The sequence below is a fragment of the Acromyrmex echinatior genome, chromosome 15 (genome assembly GCF_024713525.1).
Source record: "Acromyrmex echinatior isolate Ae372 chromosome 15, ASM2471352v2, whole genome shotgun sequence".
Taxonomy (NCBI): Eukaryota; Metazoa; Arthropoda; class Insecta; order Hymenoptera; family Formicidae; genus Acromyrmex; species Acromyrmex echinatior.
In genome coordinates, this window is record NC_141866.1 from 8,747,944 (window position 1) to 8,773,376 (window position 25,433).

At 29.8% G+C, this 25,433-nt stretch overlaps 3 protein-coding genes across 6 annotated transcripts; all 3 read left to right on the forward strand.

Moving 5' to 3' along the window:
- Positions 1 to 1,925: 1,925 nt before the first annotated feature.
- Galk (N-acetylgalactosamine kinase) lies at positions 1,926 to 24,986 on the forward strand. 4 transcript variants are annotated; one of them, XM_087413803.1, is made up of 10 exons: positions 1,926 to 2,152; positions 17,974 to 18,141; positions 18,504 to 18,671; positions 19,901 to 20,108; positions 21,223 to 21,331; positions 21,630 to 21,787; positions 22,260 to 22,400; positions 22,655 to 22,769; positions 23,076 to 23,143; positions 23,818 to 23,988. In XM_087413803.1, the coding sequence occupies exons 2-10, from the start codon at positions 17,984 to 17,986 to the stop codon at positions 23,848 to 23,850; spliced, it is 1,158 nt and encodes a 385-aa protein (XP_087269929.1). In that variant the 5' UTR covers positions 1,926 to 2,152; positions 17,974 to 17,983; the 3' UTR covers positions 23,851 to 23,988. The 4 variants fall into 4 exon arrangements, with proteins under 4 accessions (XP_087269929.1, XP_087269927.1, XP_087269926.1 ...); XM_087413801.1 differs by lacking the exon at positions 23,076 to 23,143 and adding an exon at positions 24,276 to 24,986 and having other exon boundaries at positions 1,930 to 2,152; positions 17,950 to 18,141; positions 23,818 to 24,022; XM_087413800.1 differs by lacking the exon at positions 23,076 to 23,143 and adding an exon at positions 24,276 to 24,986 and having other exon boundaries at positions 1,930 to 2,152; positions 23,818 to 24,022.
- On the forward strand, positions 4,909 to 8,392 carry LOC147907265 (uncharacterized). Its single transcript, XM_087413805.1, has 2 exons — positions 4,909 to 7,575; positions 7,694 to 8,392. The coding sequence occupies exon 1, from the start codon at positions 6,199 to 6,201 to the stop codon at positions 7,534 to 7,536; it is 1,338 nt and encodes a 445-aa protein (XP_087269931.1). The 5' UTR covers positions 4,909 to 6,198; the 3' UTR covers positions 7,537 to 7,575; positions 7,694 to 8,392.
- On the forward strand, positions 10,088 to 13,458 carry LOC147907266 (uncharacterized). The gene is made up of 3 exons (XM_087413806.1): positions 10,088 to 11,625; positions 11,691 to 12,645; positions 12,764 to 13,458. The coding sequence occupies exons 1-2, from the start codon at positions 11,347 to 11,349 to the stop codon at positions 11,748 to 11,750; spliced, it is 339 nt and encodes a 112-aa protein (XP_087269932.1). The 5' UTR covers positions 10,088 to 11,346; the 3' UTR covers positions 11,751 to 12,645; positions 12,764 to 13,458.
- Positions 24,987 to 25,433: the final 447 nt, after the last annotated feature.

Genomic DNA, 25,433 nt, shown 5'->3' on the forward strand with positions numbered 1-25,433 from the left:
ATCACATAAAAATTCAGAGAAGTACTCTCTGAACGGTTCATTTCACCCGAGCTGATCGTGTTCGACTCAGCCTCGAGGGCAACATACATTATGGTGTGCTGACTGCCTACCATCTTCTCCGATAATGCAATTTAATCCTGAGAATGATATAAGGAACGCTTTTGTGTTACTCGCGCCGTTTCCGGAATACGTATTCCTCTTTTCTCTTCAAAATTGCGCGAGCTGCACGAGTGAGATTTAAACGCGTTTTCTAATTCCCGGGACTACGGTACTTTACTCACGATAGTCGTATCAGCTTACAAGATTATAGAGAGCAGAATATCTAGTTGGATGAGATTTCTTAATATGACTCAAAAATATAGTACGTCGAATTTCTTTTATGGAAGAAAAAAATTACGACCAGCATTCTTATGCTTTCAATTTAAAATTTAAAATTTGAGATTATTCTTTATCATTTTCACAACTCATCGCTCGATAATTTCAGCTTTTATTAAAATTTGATAAATACTCTTAAAATAATCCTAAAATAGTATTTGTCAATATTTAAGCCTATTCTACAATGTGCTCTTTGTTTCCTTTTGCTTTTTTCTCCTTTGCAACCGTTCTATTAACAATTGTATTTTTTTGCTACGTAATTTCTTGTTTCTTTCGAAGTTAACTTTTATTTCAGGCGATATAAAACAAAAAACCGAATAAAAAGCGAAAAGACAAGATATAAAAAATAACAAAAAACTAGAAACAGGAAATAAAAAGCACATTGCAGAACAGGCTTTAGTTTTGTGCAACCCACAATCAGTGGCACACAAAATATATCATGAATAGATCGAACAAACAGAATACAATAGCGAAAAGACCATGTATGCATAGAGCGAATACTTCTATTTGCTACTTCGACATTTCTACCTTATCGATAGAATAAAAAACATTAGATGTTGTTACTCAAAATTTAATGACTGCAGTCCAATAACTGCATAGAATAAATATATTTCAATATCTTGTTCGATGAGATCGTCAGTAGCAGTTATTGGTAACAATTGTTAATGAAATCAACTGAAGATAAATCATTGGCTTTGATACTGTACGATCATGATACCACATCATACTGACTGCTGATATTATTGCTGACTGTAACCGATAATAACACTTCTGTAGAAATGTATGATTTCTGTCCTAATATGGACAGATTTCTATCAATGTAAATTAATTTTAATCTCTTTAATTTTTTTAATTCTTAAAACTAAAAAAAAATTTAATTAAAAAAATTTAATTAAAAAAATTTAATTAAACCAAAATTAAAGTTGATCTATACATTAATAGAAATAGACATTAATTGTAGAAAATGTATAACGCAAAAAATGCTTTGCCTACAAATTAACATTTTAAAAATCAAATAATACATTCTCTTAGCAAAAAAACTTTCATTTCATTCAAAACAAATCCCTTAGATCTTTTAAATATTATATATATATATTAAAAATACAGATCAAAATATATTTTATAATAGAAAAGAGACAAAAGTTTTAAATAAAACTGGAAATGTATATTACTGTTATATATAATATTTACGTTAACAGATCTCTAATTTAAAAATAGATATCTCTCATTTAAGATTATTGTACAAATTGCGGATAAGTTCCTGTATTTAAAATCCGAGCAAATGAGCTCAAAATAATCGCAATAATACGGCCCAAATTTTAAGAAATTCTCAACACCAAAACTTAAAGATTAAAAACTAAAAGACTAAATTTTGTTAGTGATCTACGTTTTATATATTATGAACATGTTCGAATAACCCGCCACAGTAATACGGTAGGTAAGGCCGCGTTCATTGTTATCTGAATGCACCCAGGTGTCGTTTCCTTGTTTAACATTCGATGAACAACAATGATAAACCGACACCTGGGTGAAGATTCTAAACCTGGGCGAAGATTCTGAACGCAATCCAGTATGGCGAATAATACACCAGCAACAGCGACTCATTCGACGACGTGTTGTACTTCGTAAGATGACAGATCGATAAGTAACACATCGTGGTTCACGAGTCAAGAATGCAACTACGCACGTAAAAACGCATCACGTGTTGATAAGGTTAATCAACGGCGATAACGAGTCGCGTCATTCAGTCATTCGTGGCGAGCTTCTGCAGAACGAGGTACGTCCTTATCGTCTTGTCAAAGTTTTATCGAATCCCGAGACGCTTTATTAAAATCCGCCGCCACGTAACAAGGTGTTCCCTTCTGCATGCTTTACGACAATAAACAGCTGATACGGCACAGCCGGCGCCGCAACAACCTCGCGCGCGCTCTCGCGTCGCACCGTATCGCTGATTCGACGCTATTACGAATCGTTTATCGTAAAATAGTGTATGCAACGTATCAAAGTCTGGCAGAAGATTTTAATATCCAGTTAGCTCTTAATTGTGTTCAGTACGACGAAGTTCGGTTGCAGCTTGTTTTCAAAAAGTTTTTTCCTTATAAGCAAATGGAGATTTTCTAAAATATTTATGGGATTTTTAATCGGAAATTTTAAAAGAAACTTTGTACGGAAACGGATTATTTAATTAACCGTGTAATTACATTGAAACCACGTAATAGCTCACGATTTGAGAATCTGAACGTTATAATGAAGTTATCCCTACTTCACTTCAAAATGAAATTCAAGATTTTAGTGACTATTCTTTACTCATGCTACTTATAACGCGGAAGAAATTTTTCGCGCTGTTTCGAGATCACGAGATTTCAGTTTTAATGAAAAAAATTACTGTTTCAGTCGTATCTTTATTTTTCGGAGTAGAAAAGAAAGAGAGAAAAATCACGGCTTTAAGATGATCATGATTTTTACCGAAAAAGTCTTTCATAATCCCTGCGGTCATATCTACGTTAAACTTTCTCTTATTCATAAAAAGTAGTTACATCTAATGATCGCGCAATTAGCAGCAGATGTTCTTTCTATCAAACATCTGTATTACATAATAAGAATAAAATTAAAAACAGCACCTATTAATATCGATTTTTAAGAACTAATAAAAAAAAATATTTGATACGATTGTGTATTAAAATTTCATATTCGGTCAGCACGCTTTTTCACCAACAACGTCGAATTAAATTTGATTTTCAATCATTTAATTGATAAATAAATTGTTGACCTTTCTGTATTCTTAGGAAAAGCAAAAATTAGATGCAATAGAATCTTTCGTAAATAAAAAAAAAACAAAGATGAAATCATACGCGCGCGCGTTTGAAATGTTTAAAATATCAATTTTATATTAATTAATATAAATATTAATATAAATTATTAAATATTAAATATTATATTAATTAATATAAATACTAAGTAATACAAATACTTGTATACTGAAGTATTATGCAGCATATCGACCAACATTATCATTTATACGTGTATATACATCTTATCATTTGATAAAAGAAACAAATATTAAAGCTTATAAACTCAAGAAACACGCAGTAGCATTTCGCGCCAAGTGTAGTGCGAAACCATTCCGTGTCTTTATACGAGTCGGCGAGTTGCGAACACTCGAGATTATCGGATCTCTCAATAAATGACTGAATTGACTATCTTTTGAATAGTCTCAATCAACAACTTGAGTTTAAATTATATAATAAAATTGTTTTTACTTTCTATGTACCTTATTATATAACAAAGATTTCGCGATGCGAAATTCGAAATGTCAAATTTTTAAGATAAATCATCATAATCGAAAATGTTGTCAGTTTCACATTTTAAACAGCAGATGACTCTCGCCTGTTGCTACAGAATGGGTATAAAGAGAGTGAGATTTGCATCCCTTAAGGCACTTCTCCCTTGGAGCAAACAATCATATTCATCCTTAATAAGTCGTTTAAAATTGTAAAATTACATTATGTAACTATTCAAAAAATATCTTCGATTTATTCGCTATTTCCAAACAATTTTGATTTTTGCGCTGTAATCCTTAAAGGACTGCCCCCCTCCCCTCCCTGCAGCAAACTGTAATATTCGTATCTAACATACTTTAACTGTTCAAAGTATATTTTCGATTTATGCGCTATGAATTCCAAGCAGTTAAAGCATAGAGAAGAAGGTGGTATTATGACCAGTGTATATATTGTGCTCCCTTAATATCTCTGCTATTATATAGCGAATCCTAATGATTACTTATGGAATTATTTGTTCAGTAGTTTTACCCTATAGCCATTACATTATGACATTAATATAATATATCAATACTCAATATAGCTAGCTCTTATTATAATGCATTTTTACTTTCAATTATTTTTACTTTCAATTATTAGTATTTAGAAATGTTTCTGAGGTATATTTTAGCATTTAATTAGACCTTTCCTCATTTTTCTTAAACTTGAGCGTATTATCAAGCGTATTATCAAGAATATATGTATTTTTGAATATGTTATTTGCTATTTAACATTTTATTTGACTGTATATATTTTGAGTTATGCAAATTTAAACAATAGCATGGCATTTTGATTTAATGTGGCTCTCTATGAACATTGATTACTCAGAACTCTTTTTTGAGGTTTTCATCAAAATAATAATTATTTGAAAATCGATTGTAACTCTACTGTTGATCTACGATTTATATTATGTGTACTAAGATTTTTAGTACTAAGATTTTTAGTAGATACTGAACAGCTTATATACAGAAGCTATGTGAATGCAAGGTTGTGCGCGTTATCTCAAAAAAAGTAACGCGTTACCATTATCATTACTTGAAAAGTAACGATACTTTTTCGTTACTTTTTTTATAATGCTAAAGTAAGTTAAATTTTAAAATTACATTAGCTGATTAATTTAATACTAAATGTGAAATAAATATTCAAACTTGAAACTCTCTACTAACTAGTTTGTATATAGAGCAAGTTTTTCTCTATATTAAACTTACCTACAGTTTTACTAATAATTTTATTTTACTTACAATTAGATATATCGTTATTTTAGTGTATTCATTTTTATAAGAATTTAGATTAAACAGATAACAGATTAAACATTGTTTTTAAACGTTAATGTTCTCTGGTGGAAATAAATCGATGAAATCTTTATCAATAAACCCATTTCAGTATAATTCATAATAAAATGAGTCAATTGATAGAGATTTCAGCGATTTTAACGATTTATTTCCACCAAGGTTACTATTATGTGTATTTCAATATTTACTGACCAAAAATTTGCAGTATATATAAGTCAAGTAAGAGCGTGATCGTGCACCATTTCATATTATTAGCCTTGAAATAGATTCGAATAGTTTCATACGATATATCTAAACCTTTTTGCTACAATTTTGCTTGTCCTTGACGCAGTGTTAAGCCAGGATTCCGCGAAAACAGATTCACTATTTTTTTATTGTCTTTTTTTTCCACTTTGCATATCGAGTCACGTTCCGGTAAATCATCGACATTATATCGCTGCACCCACTTCTGTACGAATGATTTCGATTTTTTCATATATTTAGCAGCCGCTAATTGTGACATTTTTAGGTGAGTACAGAGGAACACAGCTTCATAGCGTGATGCGTATTTGATACTCATGGCGTTTAATGTGATTCTCTTAAGAAAGTTCAATGACAACTGAATCTTCCTTAATAGCGCATCAAGGACAAAGGTGTCCTCTATGGATTCATGATAGATTTAGGGCGATATCTTTTATTAATTTTGAGTAAGACCGACCACAATCTTACTTGACTTACTGTATATTACTATACGTAAATGTATACATTATTTATATTTCACTGTATATATCATTGAAGCACATCACATTGTCAATTAAAATTAATAAATAAAAATTCTATAGATTTCTGAAAATATAGTGAGTATATACATTTATTATAAAGTTAACACTTTAACTGTGACATGTATATCCAGTATTATACCCATAGACGATAAAGAAAAAATTTTGATGCTTTTTACCTAAAAGTATTCAGACCATCTAATCGTTCAGAGAGTTCTTTAAAAGCTTTCATATCGTTATCTGTATCGTCAAAACAAACCACTGTCACATTCCTCAGTTGAAAGGCTTATTTATTTCTTCGTAAGTCTCATCGGACTATAAAAGTACCCTCGCATACTAAAGGAGCTCAGATCATTTTGAAGTGTACTCCGCGGTGTGTTTCTTAATCGATATATTAAAAAAATAACGTTATATTTCTTCATTAAACAAGAAGTTTTTCTTCATTATACAAGGACTATGAAGGACTGTTTATTTGGAGTGTTACTTCTAGCAATAGTATCAAATGCATTCGAGGACATTAGTTATTTTCCGGCAACTAAAACCGAAATCAATACTGAATCAACTGAAGATTACAAATCCGAGATTGATGCTCTCTCTACTGAACCAATTAAAGATCACAAACAATCTTCTCTATCCTTCAATTTGACACCCGCCTATAAAAAATTGAATGAGTTGCGTAATGCTTTAGATAAGAATCTAAAATACGAAGAATTAACTCAGATTATCATAAAATTAGTAAATGATGATAACAATTCTACAAATCTATATACGTTGGACAGATTACCTTTATATATGTCCGACAGATATTATGCACCTCTCTTGATCGTGGATTTTTTATTGCAAAACACAAGGTTTAATAACATCTTTATGGAAGATTTGAAGAAGTGTCCTGAAGACATAAAAACCACCCAACAGTTGCTATTCTTAATGGAGTGGTCCTCTAGTAAGGCGAAAATATTTTTGGATAAAATGGAAATTTGCTTGCGAAATATGGAGCTCCGTATTAAAGAATCAACGACAGATAAACTCGGAATCAATACCACTGAATCAACCGAAAACCACAAACTCGAGATCAATACCACTGAACCAACCGAAGATCACAAACTCGAGATCGATATCACTGAACCAACCGAAAACCACAAACTCGAGATCAATATCACTGAACCAACTGAAGACCACAAACTCGAGGTCAATATCACAAAAACATTGAAACCAATCAATGATCACAAACCTGAGATTAATACCACTGAACTAACTGAAAATCACAGATTTTCTTTAACGGATTCCCTTAACAAATTGAATACCTTGTTGTATCCTACAGCTGACAATGCTAATGTACAAAATATACTCGAAGAGTTTGTAAACTTATATATGAGAAATTCAAGTTATGAACCCTCCTCAGATATACTCACAATTCCCCTAATAGATTTATTGTTGCCAGAAAGATATTTGTCGTCTAACGAATTTTTGAGGCAAAAATATTTCGAGAAGTTGGAGAATCCCTGTAATAAAGCAAAAATGATACAACTCACGATGACTTTGTATCGCTTGTCTAAAGGTTATACACATATAATATATACAGAAAAGTCCAAAAATGAAACGTACACTATTATAAAAGATTGTTTGGAATATCTTACTGAACAACCAATACAAAAATTGCATACGCAATCGATCGAATCCAATGTCAATCACGAAATTACGGCTTCCACGTTAAAAGATAATTCAAAATTAAAAATTCCAGAAGTTGAATCTGAACATGAAAATAAGAATGAATCTACCATTGTATTCTTCTAAACATTAGGAGAATTTGAAATATTGCTATTGGCACAGAAGGTAATATTTCCAATGATTCATTATTAACAAATTTTCAAACTATCTTACTAATCCTTTCTTGAAAAAAGAAGAAGCTTCAATTTTACAGTCTTTTTATTAGGTTTTTTTCTTTTTAAAGGAGAAAAGGAGCAAGAACGTGCCTAACGAACGTGCAATGCATATATAGCACACAAATAGCCAAATCCATAAGCAAATATTGATAGTATCTCTTCATAAAAATTTTTTCTCTACAGTTTATTTTTATTAATATAAATTAATTTTAGTAGAAAACTCTCGTTAGTTTCGATAGCATATATTTATTCATGTCAGCCGATACCTAGAAATTTTCCAGTATTATACACTACCAATAAAAAAATTTTATATTAAATTGGTCAATTAGCAATGTGAGCAATCAAATTATTTTCCACTTTAACCTTGATTTAACTTATTCTTTATCTTTTTCTAGTTTTAAGAATTTAAAATAGAAAAAAATTAAAGCACGATTCAAGTGTATAGCACACTTTTTTTGTCTCCTTTTTTTAATCGATTCTTAAATACAAATAACTTCATATGTACATTTCTGAAGCGGAAAAATTATTTTTGCACATGGATAGCGAACTCTAATTATATGCTTCTAGGAGACTAAAATCTAGAATTAAAGGAGACTAAAATCTAGAATTAAAACATATAACTGCAATATTTTTGATTGGTTGGAAATCTTTAGTGCTTTCTTATTTTAGACGAACTTTAAGTTTATACTTTTTATTATTCCGTACAATTAATATCTCTTATGATATCAAAATCTTTGTGCAACAAAAATGATTTTTATAATTCTAAATTTTTTGTTATATTCAAAAAAGCATACCTTTTATTACTTCACAAAATAATTAAATTCTAATTAAACAAGCGATAACATATGTTAGATAAAAGGCCAAGTTCAATTTTAATAATTGGAATCCCAGTTTTAATCGGTGTCTTTTTTGCAATTTGCTAATTAACTCTGTTTACATTATCTTTTTTAGATGAAAAATTGAAACTTCAAAACATGTTAATCATAATGTAAAATATATTATTGAAGTCCTTTGTCAGAAGTTTAGAAGTTGAAAGATTCGGCTGGTAATCAATATCTTCCATAATAAAAATCATATATTAGGTGTTGGAATTAATTCGTAGCGTTTTACAAGTGATGGGAAGTACTTTCATTAATGTATTTTTTAATGCTCATGTGAAATAAATAACATTCTTTCATTAAAAACGCTACGAATTAATTCCAACACCTAATATATTAATAATAAAAACATATACTTAAAGATATCTTCATTGAGTTATATGCAAAATATATGATAAAATAATACGCAAAAATATCTTAACATATAAATAATTTAACAATGTTACAATGTATCTTTTTTAATTTAAATACATTGATTGCATGGTTCTCGGTATTGGGTTTCACAATAAATGAAGATATCTAAAATGATGTAAATAAGAATATAAATATAAAATTTATATCCTTTTTTAACGCAAACTCTCATAATTATAACTTCTTAATAATACTGCAATTATAAATCTATTTAATTTAATTATCACATGACTAATTTAGTCAAACTAATTAGTTCGAATAAATAGCAATATTCATTCCTTTAGCCGAAATTCCTATCACGTTCAGTGCTTTATGTATAATGACGGTTTTCTTAACATGTCGTTTATAACAACTCATATTCAAATTAGGAATGCACCGTAAGATATCTCACGTTTCCTTTATGACGCATCATCGGTCATTCTCGCCTTCATCGACTCTCCTGTGAATCTGTAAATGGTCTTATATTTTTCTTAAAACTATCCGATATATGTTCTTTCCTGATCATAGTGTTCCACAGATCACCGCGAATTTCATAGTCTGCCATCCTCAACACTATTTCTTATAGAGTTTCCGATATCTCATCATATATATTTTGATATTATTCTCTCTTTCAAATGTACTCGTTCCCTTATACTATTGTTATTTTTGATAATGTTATGAAATTAAAAGATAAAAGTAGAATACAATTTAGAATACAATATAGTTGTACGTACAATTCTTAGTATAAGATATTCATGGCATATACTTTATATATATATTTTTCATTAATAAGCAAATGGAACTCTTGATAATTAAAATTGAAAGAGAAAAATAATTGGTTTTACAAAATCAGCGGGTAAATAGTGCGCAAATAATATGAAAATAAATTTAAAGACTTTCGATATTTTATGATATTGAAAATCGAAAGTCAATATAGCATGTTATTTCGAAACATTATAATAAAAAGAGATACTTCAGTAGATTGTTACATATTGTTACATATTGATTAAGTCAAATTTTAAAATTACATTAGCTGATTAATTTAATACTAAATGTGAAATAAATATTCAAACTTCTCTACTAACTAGTTTGTATATAGAGCAAGTTTTTCTCTATATTAAACTTACCTACAGTTTTATTAATAATTTTATTTTACTTTACAATTAGTTATATTTTATTTATTTTAGATTTATTTTATTTTACAATTAGATATATCGTTATTTTAGTGTATTCATTTTTATAAGATTTTAGATTAAACAGATAACGGATTAAACATTGTTTTTAAACGTTAATGTTCTCTGGTGGAAATAAATCGATAAAATCTTTATCAATAAACCCATTTCAGTATAATTCATAATAAAATGAGTCAATTGATAGAGATTTCAGCGATTTTAACGATTTATTTCCACCAAGGTTACTATTATGTGTATTTCAATATTTACTGGCCAAAAATTTGCAGTATATATAAGTCAAGTAAGAGCGTGATCGTGCACCATTTCATGTTATTAGCCTTGAAATAGATTCGAATAGTTTCATACGATATATCTAAACCTTTTTGCTTCAATTTTGCTTGTCCTTGACGCAGTGTTAAGCCAGGATTCCGCGAAAACAGATTTACTATTTTTTTATTGTCTTTTTTTTCCACTTTGCATATCGAGCCACGTTCCGGTAAATCATCGACATTATATCGCTGCACCCACTTCTGTACGAATGATTTCGATTTTTTCATATATTTAGCAGCCGATAATTGTGACATTTTTGGGTGAGTACAGAGGAACACAGCTTCATAGCGTGATGCGTATTTGGTACTCATGGCGTTTAATGTGATTCTCTTAAGAAAGTTCAATGACAACTGAATCTTCCTTGATAGCGCATCAAGGACAAAGGTGTCCTCTATGGATTCATGATAGATTTAGGGCGATATCTTTTATTAGTTTCAGTAAGACCACAATCTTATTTGACTTACTGTATATTACTATACGTAAATGTATACATTATTTATATTTCACTGTATATTTCATTGACATCACATTGTCAATTGAAATTAACAAATAAAAATTCTACAGATTTCTTCTATTTATTATACGAAAATATAGTGAGTATATATATTTATTATAAAGTTAACACTTTAACTGTGACATGTATATCCAGTATTATACCCATAGACGATAAAGGAAAAATTTTGATGCTTTTTACCTAAAAGTATTCAGACCATCTAATCGTTCAGAGAGTTCTTTAAAAGTTTTCATATCGTTATCTGTATCGTCAAAACAAACCACTGTCACATTCCTCAGTTGTAAATCTCATCGGACTATAAAAGTACTCTCGCATACTAAAGGAGCTCAGATCATTTTGAAGTGTACTCCGCGGTGTTTCTTAATCGATATATTAAAAAAATAACGTTATTATTTTTCTTCATTAAACAAGAAGTTTTTCTTCATTATACAAGGACTATGAAGGACTGTTTATTTGGAGTGTTACTTCTAGCAATAGTATCAAATGCATTCGAGGACATTAGTTATTTTCCGGCAACTAAAACCGAAATCAATACTGAATCAACTGAAGATTACAAATCCGAGATTGATGCTCTCTCTACTAAACCAATTAAAGATCACAAACAATCTTCTCTATCCTTCAATTTGACACCCGCCTATAAAAAATTGAATGAGTTGCGTAATGCTTTAGATAAGAATCGAAAATACGGAGAACTTGCTCAGATTATCCTAAAATTAGTAAGTGATAACAATTCTACAAAACTATATACGTTGGACAGATTACCTTTATATTTGTTCGACAGATATTATGGACCTATCTGGATCGTGGATTTTTTATTGCAAAAGACAAGGAATGTGTTTAATAACATCTTTATGGAAGATTTGAAGAAGTGTCCTGAAGACATAAAAACTATCCAACAGTTGCTATTCTCAATGGAGTGGTTCTCTAGTAATGCGAAAATATTTTTGGATAAAATGGAAATTTGCTTGCGAAATATAGAGCTTCGTATTAAAGAATCAACGACAGATAAACTCGGAATCAATACCACTGAATCAACCGAAAACCACAAACTCGAGATCAATATCACTGAACCAACCGAAAACCACAAACTCGAGGTCAATATCACAAAAACATTGAAACCAATCAATGATCACAAACCTGAGATTAATACCACTGAACTAACTGAAAATCACAGATTTTCTTTAACGGACTCCCTTAACAAATTGAATACCTTGTTGTATCCTACAGTTGACAATGCTAATGTACAAAATATACTCGAAGAGTATGTAAACTTATATGTGAAAAATTCAAGTTATGAACCCTTCTCAGATATACTCACAATTCCCCTAATAGATTTATTGTTGTCAGAAAGATATTTGTCTAACAAATTTTTGAGGCAAAAATATTTCGAGAAGTTGGAGAATCCCTGTAATAAAGCAAGAATGATGCAACTCATGATGACTTTGTATCGCTTGTCTAAAGGTTATACACATGTAATATATACAGAAAAGTCCAAAAATGAAACGTACACTATTATAAAAGATTGTTTGGAATATCTTACTGAACAACCAATACAAAAATTGCATACGCAATCGATCAAATCCAATGTCAATCATGAAATTACGGCTTCCACGTTAAAAGATAATTCAAAATTAAAAATTCCAGAAGTTGAATCTGAACATGAAAATAAGAATGAATCTACCATTGTATTCTTCTAAACATTAGGAGAATTTGAAATATTGCTATTGGCACAGAAGGTAATATTTCTAATGATTCATTATTAACAAATTTTCAAACTATCTTACTAATCCTTTCTTGAAAAAAGAAGAAGCTTCAATTTTACAGTCTTTTTATTAGGTTTTTTTCTTTTTAAAGGAGAAAAGGAGCAGGAACGTGCCTAACGAACGTGCAATGCATATATAGCACACAAATAGCCAAATCCAGAAGCAAATATTGATAGTATCTCTTCATAAAAATTTTTCCTCTACAGTTTATTTTTATTAATATAAATTAATTTTAGTAGAAAACTCTCGTTAGTTTCGATAGCATATATTTATTCATGTCAGCCGATGCCTAGAAATTTTCCAGTATTATACACTACCAATAAAAAAATTTTATATTAAATTGGTCAATTAGCGATGTGAGCAATCAAATTATTTTCCACTTTAACCTTGATTTAACTTATTCTTTATCTTTTTCTAGTTTTAAAAATTTAAAATAGAAAAAAATTAAAGCAGGATTCAAGTGTATAGCACACTTTTTTGTCTCCTTTTTTTAATCGATTCTTAAATACAAATAACTTCATATGTACATTTCTGAAGCGGAAAAATTATTTTTGCACATGGATGGCGAACTCTAATTATATGCTTCTAGGAGACTAAAATCTAGAATTAAAGGAGACTAAAATCTAGAATTAAAACATATAACTGCAATATTTTTGATTGGTTGGAAATCTTTAGTGCTTTCTTATTTTAGAACTTTAAGTTTATACTTTTTATTATTCCGTACAATTAATATCTCTTATGATATCAAAATCTTTGTGCAATAAAAATGATTTTTATAATTCTAAATTTTTTGTTATATTCAAAAAAGCATACCTTTTATTACTTCACAAAATAATTAAATTCTAATTAAACAAGTGATAACATATGTTAGATAAAAGGCCAAGTTCAATTTTAATAATTAGAATCCCAGTTTTAATCGGTGCCTTTTTTGCAATTTGCTAATTAACTCTGTTTACATTATCTTTTTCAGATGAAAAATTGAAACTTCAAAACATGTTAATCATAATGTAAAATATATTATTGAAGTCCTTTGTCAGAAGTTTAGAAGTTGAAAGATTCGGCTGGTAATCAATATCTTCCATAATAAAAATCATATATATTAATAATAAAAACATATACTTAAAGATATCTTCATTGAGTCATATGCAAAATATATGATAAAATAATACGCAAAAATATCTTAACATATAAATAATTTAACAATGTTACAATGTATCTTTTTTAATTTAAATACATTGATTGCATGGTTCTCGGTATTGGGCTTCACAATAAATGAAGATATCTAAAATGATGTAAATAAGAATATAAATATAAAATTTATATCCTTTTTTAACGCAAACTCTCATAATTATAACTTCTTAATAATACTGCAATTATAAATCTATTTAATTTAATTATCACATGACTAATATAGTCAAACTAATTAGTTCGAATAAATAGCAATATTCATTCGTTTAGCCGAAATTCCTATCACGTTCAGTGCTTTATGTATAATGACGGTTTTCTTAACATGTCGTTTATAACAACTCATATTCAAATTAGGAATGCACCGTAAGATATCTCACGTTTCCTTTATGACGCATCATCGGTCATTCTCGCCTTCATCGACTCTCCTGTGAATCTGTAAATGGTCTTATATTAGGTATTGGAATTAATTCGTAGCGTTTTTAATGAAAGAATGTTATTTATTTCACATGAGCATTAAAAAATACATTAATGAAAGTACTTCCCATCACTTGTAAAACGCTACGAATTAATTCCAACACCTAATATTTTTCTTAAAACAATCCGATATATGTTCTTTCCTGATCATAGTGTTCCACAGATCACCGCGAATTTCATAGTCTGCCATCCTTAACACTATTTCTTATAGAGTTTCCAATATCTCATCATATATATTTTGATATTATTCTCTCTTTCAAATGTACTCGTTCCCTTATACTATTGTTATTGTTGATAATGTTATGAAATTAAAAGATAAAAGTAGAATACAATTTAGAATACAATATAGTTGTACGTACAATTCTTAGTATAAGATATTCATGGCATATACTTTATATATATATTTTTCATTAAAAAGCAAATGGAACTCTTGATAATTAAAATTGTAAGAGAAAAATAGTTGGTTTTACAAAATCAGCGGGTAAATAGTGCGCAAATAATGTAAAAATAAATTTAAAGACTTTCGATATTTTATGATATTGAAAATCGAAAGTCAATATAGCATGTTATTTCGAAACATTATAATAAAAAGAGATACTTCAGTAGATTGTTACATATTGTTCAAGAGTAAAGATGTTTTACTAAATTTCTCGGTTGTTATCGAGAATTCAGTTTGTCACAGATTTAAATCAGTCGATTTGATAAGTTATTGCATACAGTTATTCTATTATATTCTGTAGAGCAAGATATTAATTATGACTAGCACATATAATATAAAGTAAAGTATAAAGAAATGAGTAATTGTAAAAACACTTATATATCAGATCCATATGATTCACGTTAACTTATATCATAACAAATTTACATTTAAGTAACGAAATTTTTTTGTAACTTTACTCTTATTTGTTAGCATGCTAAGGTTTTTCGTTATTACTTATACTTGATTTTCAAGCAACAAATTCATAACTTGCATATTCCGAGAGCAACAAATTCAGACAACTTTAAAATAATATACAAAACAGATAGTTTTTTAAATAAGCCACTATGTGTTTTCTTTCCACTAATTGATTCATCTCATTATTCTGATCATAAAAATATTAAGGTACGATTATCAAAAAATTAATAGTTTACGAATTATTTAATATTTTATATCATGTCAAAATAAAGTATAAAGTATATCTTGTAAACTATTAGTTTTTTTATATCATTACTTTAATACTTTTATATGCAGAATAATTAGAGGAATAATCATATTGTATAAAAAAAACATACAATTCCATTTAAAAAAATGGAGACCTTCATATCTTTTGATATGAACCTCCACCTAGAAAAAACATAATCAAAATATATATTTCTCGAAACTGTTTCACTTTCTGAAATCTGAAATATTTTTTTCATATTATAAAAACCAAGCAAGATATTTCAGATGCTCGAGTTAGGTGAGACAGCCTGTATATGTACATAAATTGTGTATTTTTATATATACATATTTATGTAATTTTACATACTTTTTGTTACAGTATATATCACAGGTTGATAAATAAAGAGAAAGAGGAAGAGAAGGGAAGTGACAAAGGGGGAAGGAAGGAAGGGGGGAGGGAAAGGGGGAGTGAGAGAGAGAGAGAGAGAGAGAGAGAGAGAGAGAGAGAGAGAGAGAGAGAATAACATTTAAGCTAGCGATTCCGCTTTATTAATAAACTAAGCCCCTCCCTATCATGCATAATGTTCACTATGCATGTTTAAAATATCTGTTTTATATTAATTGATATAAATATTAATATTAAATATTATATTAATTGATATAAATATTAATTGATATAAATACTAGTATACTGAAGTATTATGCAGCACTTGACCATAATTGACAACATTATCATTTGTACATGTATACATCTTATCATTTGATAAAAGAAACAAATATTAAAGCTTATAATAAACTGGATAATGCAAACTACAAACAAGACCTAATTATTGTAAGGAAGTTTTCATTTCGTGCAATACCTTCGGAGATGGATACGAATAAATATTTTCAAAAGAAACTCGTAAAATATATTAGGTCGATATATTGAGTTATCCTATTGTTGTAGTGTTGATCATTTGATTTCTAGCGCAACAACAAATGTAATTATGCCATCATGTATTAATGGCTTTGCAAATCTTATTCAGCTTATAATGCTACATTAATTCGTCATTAATTTCTCGATGAAGCAGATTTTGTTATGCGGTTTGCGTTGCGAGCCACTTCGCCGTGTATACATGTTAAACGTCATTTCCATCAAATGCCATTCCTAGAATTAAAAGGCGAGCCGTACTGCATGACCTCAATGAACGTTTGAATAAGACCAGTGAACCCCAAGAGATAGAGGCTTTACACTGTAATGAAATTTAATCGCTAAAAATTTAGTATGTACTTTTATTATTTATTATTGCTTGCTTTCAATCTTGTAAAAGAGAGTCATCTTTTAAATTATCGTTTTGTGATAGCACGATTAAAGTCAAGAATTATTTTCTTGAAAATATTCTCGTTTTACTTTCTATAAATTATGAAGATATAAAAATCATATCAACCAATTCCATATATTTAATATATTATTGAAATTATTTAAACGTATTTAGAATATACTTTATATATTTCTACTAGATATTTACCTATATTATGTCTCACACACACACACACACACACACACACACACACACACACACACACACATATTTTAAATTATTTAAATATGTCTAAAGAGAAATTAATATATTATTATATAAATTATCAATATAATTGTCAATCTAATCGTAAGTATTAAAACTCGATTGAGATAAATCAATGCAATATAAATAATGCCTATTCGAGCCAACACTGGATGACAATGTGAAGATTGTTTTATTTAAATTAACATAATTGTAATCGCAGATATTTCGATTCTGTTCCGGATCCTAAATGACATCACTGTTATTAGGTGTTGGAATTAATTCGTAGCGTTTTTTAATGAAAGAATGTTATTTATTTCACATGAGCATTAAAAAATACATTAATGAAAGTACTTCCCATCACTTGTAAAACGCTACGAATTAATTCCAACACCTAATACATTACTACTCTTATATTAGATGACTGAATTTTGTTAACAATTTACATGGAGCATTGATAAGGATCTGAAACAGAATCAAAACGTCTGTGATTACAATTACGTTAATTTAAATAAAATAATCTTCACATTTTCATCCAGTATTGAATAGACATTATTTGATTGTATTGATATAAATTATATATTGTCTTCTAAATGTATTCTTATTACATGATCACAGTTAGATCAAAGATAAAAGACTTAAATTGGAAATGCGCAACTGTATTGCTATACAAGCTGATTCCTATTCAATGCATTTCCTGTATGTAGTTTAACTTGAAATAGTATCGTAATTATCAACAAAGTTACCGCCAATACCAAAGCAAAGCTTAATTTAATTTAATCTTAATTTAAGCTTAATTTAATCAAGCATCACATGGCATAATTTCGTTAGGTTAACTGTGCGATGAAAATGATGATAAAATATTCAAGACGATGTAATGCAAATTATTCCATAACATTCGAGATAATTGGAAGCATCCCGCGATTTTAGGAGAACTTCTACGTTTTTGCATAGGTCTATTGAAATGTCCTATCAAGCTAATGGAGCCTGTGTCGAGGCGGATGATCTTGTGCCTATTTTGGCACCTACCACTGATATTTTACCGCGATTGAAGACTTTGGCAGCTCATTTCATCACCAAATACAATGTAGAGCCTTCCTTTATCGTTAGAGTGCCAGGAAGGTAAATTTCTTTTTAATAAAAAATTTAAGCCTTACAAACTCTATTATCTAAGATACTTAATACATATATAAGACATTATGTATAACATAATTATACGGATTCTATTTTAATCGTCAAATAATTTATATCTTAACTTTGAAAACGCGACATTTACATAAGATTTATAGACCCATTCAGAATGCGCTTTTATTAATAAATATGCGCTTTTATTTCTGAAATTCTATATGTAATGTAATTATATGTATATTAAATGCGCGCTGACATCATAAATGCATTCTGAAAATGAGCCATAGCTTCTAGATATTCTGCAAGTTATTTTGCTAACTATAAATACATTTACAAATACTTCTGTTCCGTTACAGAGTTAATCTGATAGGCGAGCACATTGATTATTGCGGATATTCAGTCTGTCCAATGGCTATTGAACAAGATATTCTTGTCGCGGTAACATTATCGAAAGATAATGAAATTCATCTCACCAATGTAGATTCGAAATACGAAGACTTCCGATGCAGTTTCGACAACACAGGGTAAGCGTGTAATTTGATAGGAATCTAAATTCATTTACAATAGATGGAATCAATAAATAGAATCAATAGTTTAGATAAGTTTGAGAATTTTTCGATTAACTTTATAGTTTGTAGAAATTGAACGATACATTCATTTTAAAGAAACTCGAGATTACTAAGATCTTACGATACATATCGTATTTAATATATAGCAAACTATACCGCACGTGGCATATAATGTAACACCTCCATAATGCACGTCGTGCTCACAGTTGTGGTCTTAGGCACTTATAAGCACTTATAGCTCCCTAACAATTTAAGCCTGCTGATCCCTTACCGCGGCCATCTTGGATTATGACGCTGAAACTAGAATTATGTGCGATTTATCCGTACAGTGTACGTGCGTTCGCATTGGTTGAGATAAAATCCACATTCACAATTAAATTAATCTAAATGAAAAAACATGGCAGTTATTTTACGATGTAAAGATCGAGTAAAAAAAAACAACGGATCACCAATGAACTTGTGCTACGCGTAATGTAAGAAAAGCAGATGATATTGTGCTCGCGCGCAACCTCGCTCTCGTTTGGATTAAATTACCTCCGTGCTTTCTTTGCTCCATGTATAATACCGAGGAAGATAATATGAACTTTCTTAATCTCATTCATTATTCAATGTCGCGCAACCACGTCGGATAGCATATAACTCAGATGACAGACTTAGCGAATCTATACCATTATCGATTTTCCGATTTTTCCGTTATATATGTACGCGTTAATTTTTACAATGATAACAGACAAGGCAGTAAAAAGGACTAAATATATGAATAAAATATCTGACAATAATAATCTTCCTTTCGCAACACCTTAATACCGAGAGTTAAATATTTCTATAAATGTACATACACAGAATGAATGATTTTGCTGAAATATTTAATTTCTAAAAGTAAATATTTAATTTCTAAAAATTTAACTAGATACAGATCTGTGTGAAAATAATGTTATTAGACCATCAAAATAATTATGTGGTACGTTTAAGCACGTTAAAAACGCTGAAGTAACTTTACCCAAACTAATTAGTAACTAATTTGAGCAATGTTACTATGGCAAATAGTTCGGGCGTTCTACATAATTATTCTGAGGGTCCAAATAAAATTATTTTCAAATCTGTATCTAATTAAATTGTTTAATACTTCAGCAAAATCTTCTTTCCGTGTAAATGTAGCATAATCACGTTTTGCCGCGTTTCAGATCTTATATTAGCGATAGCGAAAGCGGGCCGGCATGGTATAAATATTTTCTATGCGGTGTAAAAGGAGCGCTGGAAATAATCCCGGCGGAGTCAGTTCCAACGGGAATTCTGATTGCGGTATGGGGAAACATTCTCCCTAATTCTGGCCTTTCGAGTTCCAGCGCGTTGGTCTCGGCCGCGCTCCTCTCGGTCGTACACGCTAGTCAGGTGAGTACTTTAATTATTCATCTTACGCGCGAAACGTTTAATATTATCACATCTTCCGCCCCGTATTACGAAATAACATCACAAGCGTCATGTCTATCTAAAAAAAAATATATAATAATATACAATAATAGAGTAAGGCTAATGAAAGTGCGATGCGGTAAACAAAGCGCAAGTAATTTTAAACTGAAACTAGTTTAAAATTAATGTTCGTAATAAATAAGTATTCGAACGTTTCAATTTATTTTGAAGGTTATTCATTATGAATAATGAATGATGAAAACTCCAAAGTGAGTTGAAATGTTCGAACATTATTTATTGTGAACATTAATTTTGTATACTAGTTTGTAAAATGAATTGTGCTATGTTTATTGGGTCATACTTTTATTAGCCCTGTTCTATTGTTGTTGTAAAAAAATATAATTAACAAGCAACGTGCTGCGCATGAATGGATGTAGTTCCGAAAGTTCGCAAACTACTCTTTTAGACTTTAATTGGATATTTTCTACTTTGATGCATGATTATATACTCGGCAATTCTATCGCCTAATTCTCCAGTTAGACTTTTCTGTTTTCCAACAGACTTATACGAACGATGTAGAAACGAGATATCGTATATTTATCGATGTCACAAGTACTAAGTGCTGAGAGGTATTGTGTTTGGCCAAGTGAATCAAAATACCGATCACTACTTCGTATAGTATTCTTCCATTACTTCTTCTATGCTCTTAGATCCTATTTCCTTGGAATGTCTTGGACGGTTTTGTGTGCTCGAACGGATATCGAAAGCGACATAGATACTGCGGATCTTTGAGATACTTCCTTTAATGCTTTGTATTATTTTTCAAGTAGCATTATCTTTATATATATATATATATATATATATATACATACCTTTCAGCTTTCTATAAAGCTTAGATTTTTTATTTCTTTAGTTTGAATTTTTATCTTAAATTTATTTTTATCTTAAATTTATTTCGCAAACTGTTATTTTAAATTATAAATATATTTATTATTCAGATTATGATTATTATCTCGTCTTAATAAAGTATCAATAGAAATTGTAGTCGTTATCACAGATATTTGTGATAATAGTATAAGCTACTTGTACATTATAGCACCAGTTATCGAAGCATGAATTGGCAACTATCAGTGCTCGAGCAGAGAGATATATCGGCACTCAAGGTGGTGGAATGGATCAAGCTATCGCTTTTCTTGGGAAAGCAGGTAATTCCGACTTTCATTAATTTATATGAATAAAATATTGTTATTTATTCACCTATTTTTGTTAGTTTCACTTGATTCTTCCTTGTTATTCTTATATGAAATTAAATCATAATAAAATTGTGTAAGATATATCTTTAAAAATTAAATAATTAGAAGAAAATATTTCTTGTGAATCAATCTATTTATGGTAATTCTCAAAACTGTTTATATATATAATTTTGCGATCACAAGAGTCTAGATTCATATTAAAAAGTTCAAAATATATCGTTTTTTCGCAATTGTCTGTTTATTCGTAAAGGTACGGCTAAGTTGATAGAGTTTAATCCCCTGCGTGCAACTGATGTAACATTGCCAGAAAATGCAGTGTTCGTAATAGCACATAGTCAAGCATATCATAACAAAGCCTCAACCGCCGACTACAACCTCAGAGTTGCGGAATGCCGATTTGCCGCACAGGTATTTATATTTTTTTTATAGTAATATCGCATCTTTTAAGAAAAAAAATTTTCGTCGCAACTAATATTATATATTTTCAAATATCAATTTAAATGACGATACAATTATACGCCCCTATTTAATTTATTTTCTTGGTTCAAAATGTTTCAAATCCTTTAAATATTCGTAAAAATAAACACAAAAAATTATCCAAAGATTAAAATTCTTTTCCCGTTTACGTTTCACGCTCGTTGCTTCTTCAATGACATTGATTGATGCATTTCGCACTTATTCAGGACATTTTCTAACTTTTAGCTTCCCTAATTCGATTTCCTTCGCTTTTACTTCCTCTCAAAAACCATATATCTTGAACTTAATAATATATGAGAAAAAATATAAATTTCATGAAAATACACAATAATTTCTTCACGATATTATATCACGATCTCCTTTCCCTCAACTGAGCAATGAAATCTATCTATATTCTGTTTAGATAATAGCCAAGAAAAGAAATATGGATTGGGAGCGTGTTCAAAAATTAATCGACATTCAGGAGAGGCTCGCTTTAGATTTGGACGAGATGGTTACTGTAGTAATGACAGAACTACACGAAGAACCGTATACTCTTGACGAGGTACACATTGTAACACAATAAATAAAAAGGGAGATATTTTTCTCTTGTATAACAGTTTCTCAACGAAGGGTATATATCTTCTTAAAGATTATTAAAGCAGCACATCTCACAGAAAAGGAAATTTCATACATTGCGCTATAAAAGATAATGAAAAAAAGTTTCGTGCAATTCATTCGTGTTAAACTTGATATCGGATGAATGTCTTAATGATGAATCAAGGACAATTACCGACGGAATATAAATTTTTCTCGTAGATCTGCGAGACCCTCAGTACGGATTACGAACGATTGAAGAAAACGTCTCTCGTCAGTTCCTTTAATATCTCGCAAACGTTCAAACTGCAGCAACGAGCTCTGCACGTTTTTCAAGGTAAAAACATCCATTTTTATGCGCTAGGTAAATCGCCAAACGCTATTTTAAATCCGATAAATCAAATGAGCTTAAACCCTTCCCTGTTTTTATGCGCCAATATATTCTTAACTTTGTTCACGCAAGCAAATACATTACAATTCTTTGTGAATTTCATGCTCATTAGAAAAGTTTAAAAATTTATTAAAAAGTTAGAAATCGAACTTCATTTCGTCGCATTAACTGAGTTATTAAAGTATTTAAGTATTTTCCATCTTATCTCCGATATTACCATCAACAGCGTAAAAGCAGCGTGAAAAGTTGCAGATCGAATCTCAGAAGTTATAGCATCTACTGGTTTTGTGCATGAAACTGCACCGATAAATCAATTATGTGTATGTACAAGCATTACTATATTCTATGAAGCTATAAATTATTTTGTTAGATATGTCGATTGTAACTTTTAAAGGTTTGAAAGGTCCGATTCTAAACTTTCTAAACTTAAGACTCCTGTTTACCCCTCACTGTTAATTACTCCAGATTGTAACGTCAGAAGCAAAAAAACATACGATAAAAATGCTATCGGATTATTTTTGAATAAAAATATTTTTTTCAATAAAACATTTGCAATTGGTAGAATGGACTTATAAAAATATACTAAAAACTTCTTGTTTTGAGAAAAATTAAATCATATTTATTTTTTGCACTATTAATTTATCATAGCAGTGAACATGCAGCCTATTTCATTTTTGTATAATTCATTTTCAAATATATGGAGCCTTAAATATTGCAGAAATTAATCATACAAAAAAATGACGTTTAAATTTTGTATTTAATTTTTCCCTTCTTAATATCTTATCTTAATATATCTGTCTTTTTCCCAATAGTAAATGCTACTAAAGCGCACATATTAATTAATGTCAAATCGATTAGCATCACATTAAACACTCTGCAAATATCTGTTAAATGTTACATTGAATCATCATCACGTTGAAAAGCGCAATGGTTCATTATCGCGGTGGTCAGTAAACTTGGCTCGATTAACTGCATCGCTGCTTTTACACCGCAGAGGCCGACAGAGTGCTCGCGTTCCGCCATATAAACGAGGAGGGCAGCATAATGGAACACGAGAAGCTTCAACATCTAGGCAACCTGATGTCGAAGAGCCATGCCAGTCTCTATAAACTGTACGAGTGCAGCCATCCTAGCGTGGATGCGCTCGTCGAAAGAGCTATACTTTGCGGTGCATTCGGCGCTCGGCTCACAGGAGCTGGGTAAGTTATATTATTACATCAACTTAAAATATTATAATATTCACACACGACAAGAAAATGTAAATTATATTTAAATTGAATTTTCCGCTGTACTAAATACAGAGTATTTTTTGTGATGAGGATTTATCAGATAATATAATATTAAATTTATTATTAATGTTTATTCAATATTTTGTTGTATATTAATTTCACATATTATTTGTCACTTTTATTACTTCACAATGAAAATGAAATCGTTATTTTCGTAATGCAGTTGGGGCGGTTGCATCGTAGCTATTATTGATAAAAACGGAGTTCAGCAATTCGTCGAGGCTCTCCGAGCATATCTTTGTCAAAATAGCACAAAGAATCAAGCGGAACTGGAATGGATGGTGTTCCCGACGTCACCAAATCAGGGCGCTATTATTTACACAGCGTCAACACTGTTTTGAATCATAAAACCCCTACGATAAATAAATACATATAGTGGTTTTACTTAGTGCGCGTTGTCACACCTTCCCTTTGTTGACATTCCATCATTTTTTCCCGTTCACTTTACTTTGCTTCTCTCTTTTATCTAGCTTTCTTTCATCCTACGTCACAAATTTTAATTGAACGATAGGATGCCATACGCCTATGCGCCATTCGGTGTATCTTTGATATTTTTGAAGTCCATCACGAACGAATAGAGTATATTATATTTAAACTTACTTTACTTCTTGCCATTTAATCACTAATATATGAATTCTATTCACTATAATAGTATTAAATAAAATCTATTGAATATAGAGTGCCTTGTAATCGCACATTACGATTTATATTCTCGAAAAATCCCGTATAATTATAATATAACGAATACTAATTCGTTATTCCAAAAATGTACCAAGTTATAATTATGCGATATAATTATAATAATTAATATAAATTATTATTTACTTGTAATATTTTTAATAAAGATGTAATAAAGCAAGATAAGATACATAAAGATCATTTTTAAATCTTCCTCTTTCTTTTCTATTTTTTTGTTTTTGCTGCTTTTTTTACAATGAACTAAAATAAAACCGCTAATAAACTACAACGAAAATTGATTTAATATACGATATATAAAAATGATAATTTAATGAGTGTTAAATAGGCGAAATCTTCGTTATTTTCAAACACAGACGTGATCAATTACTATTACTTTTAACTTTTGAATTTAGTTCATTCAGAAAATGCTTCCATATTTTCTCATACATTTTAAAGAAGATATATGTATCTCTCTAAAAACAATGGAGGTTAGTTGAGTACATATCTACACTCCATTTTCTTGATAGATACATTTTCTACATAGCTGTTTTAACGAAATGTGTAATACAAGATTCTTATATTTCATTATTTTAAAATATCGCTGAAAAAATGTATAATAACGCATAAAACTGTAAAATATCCA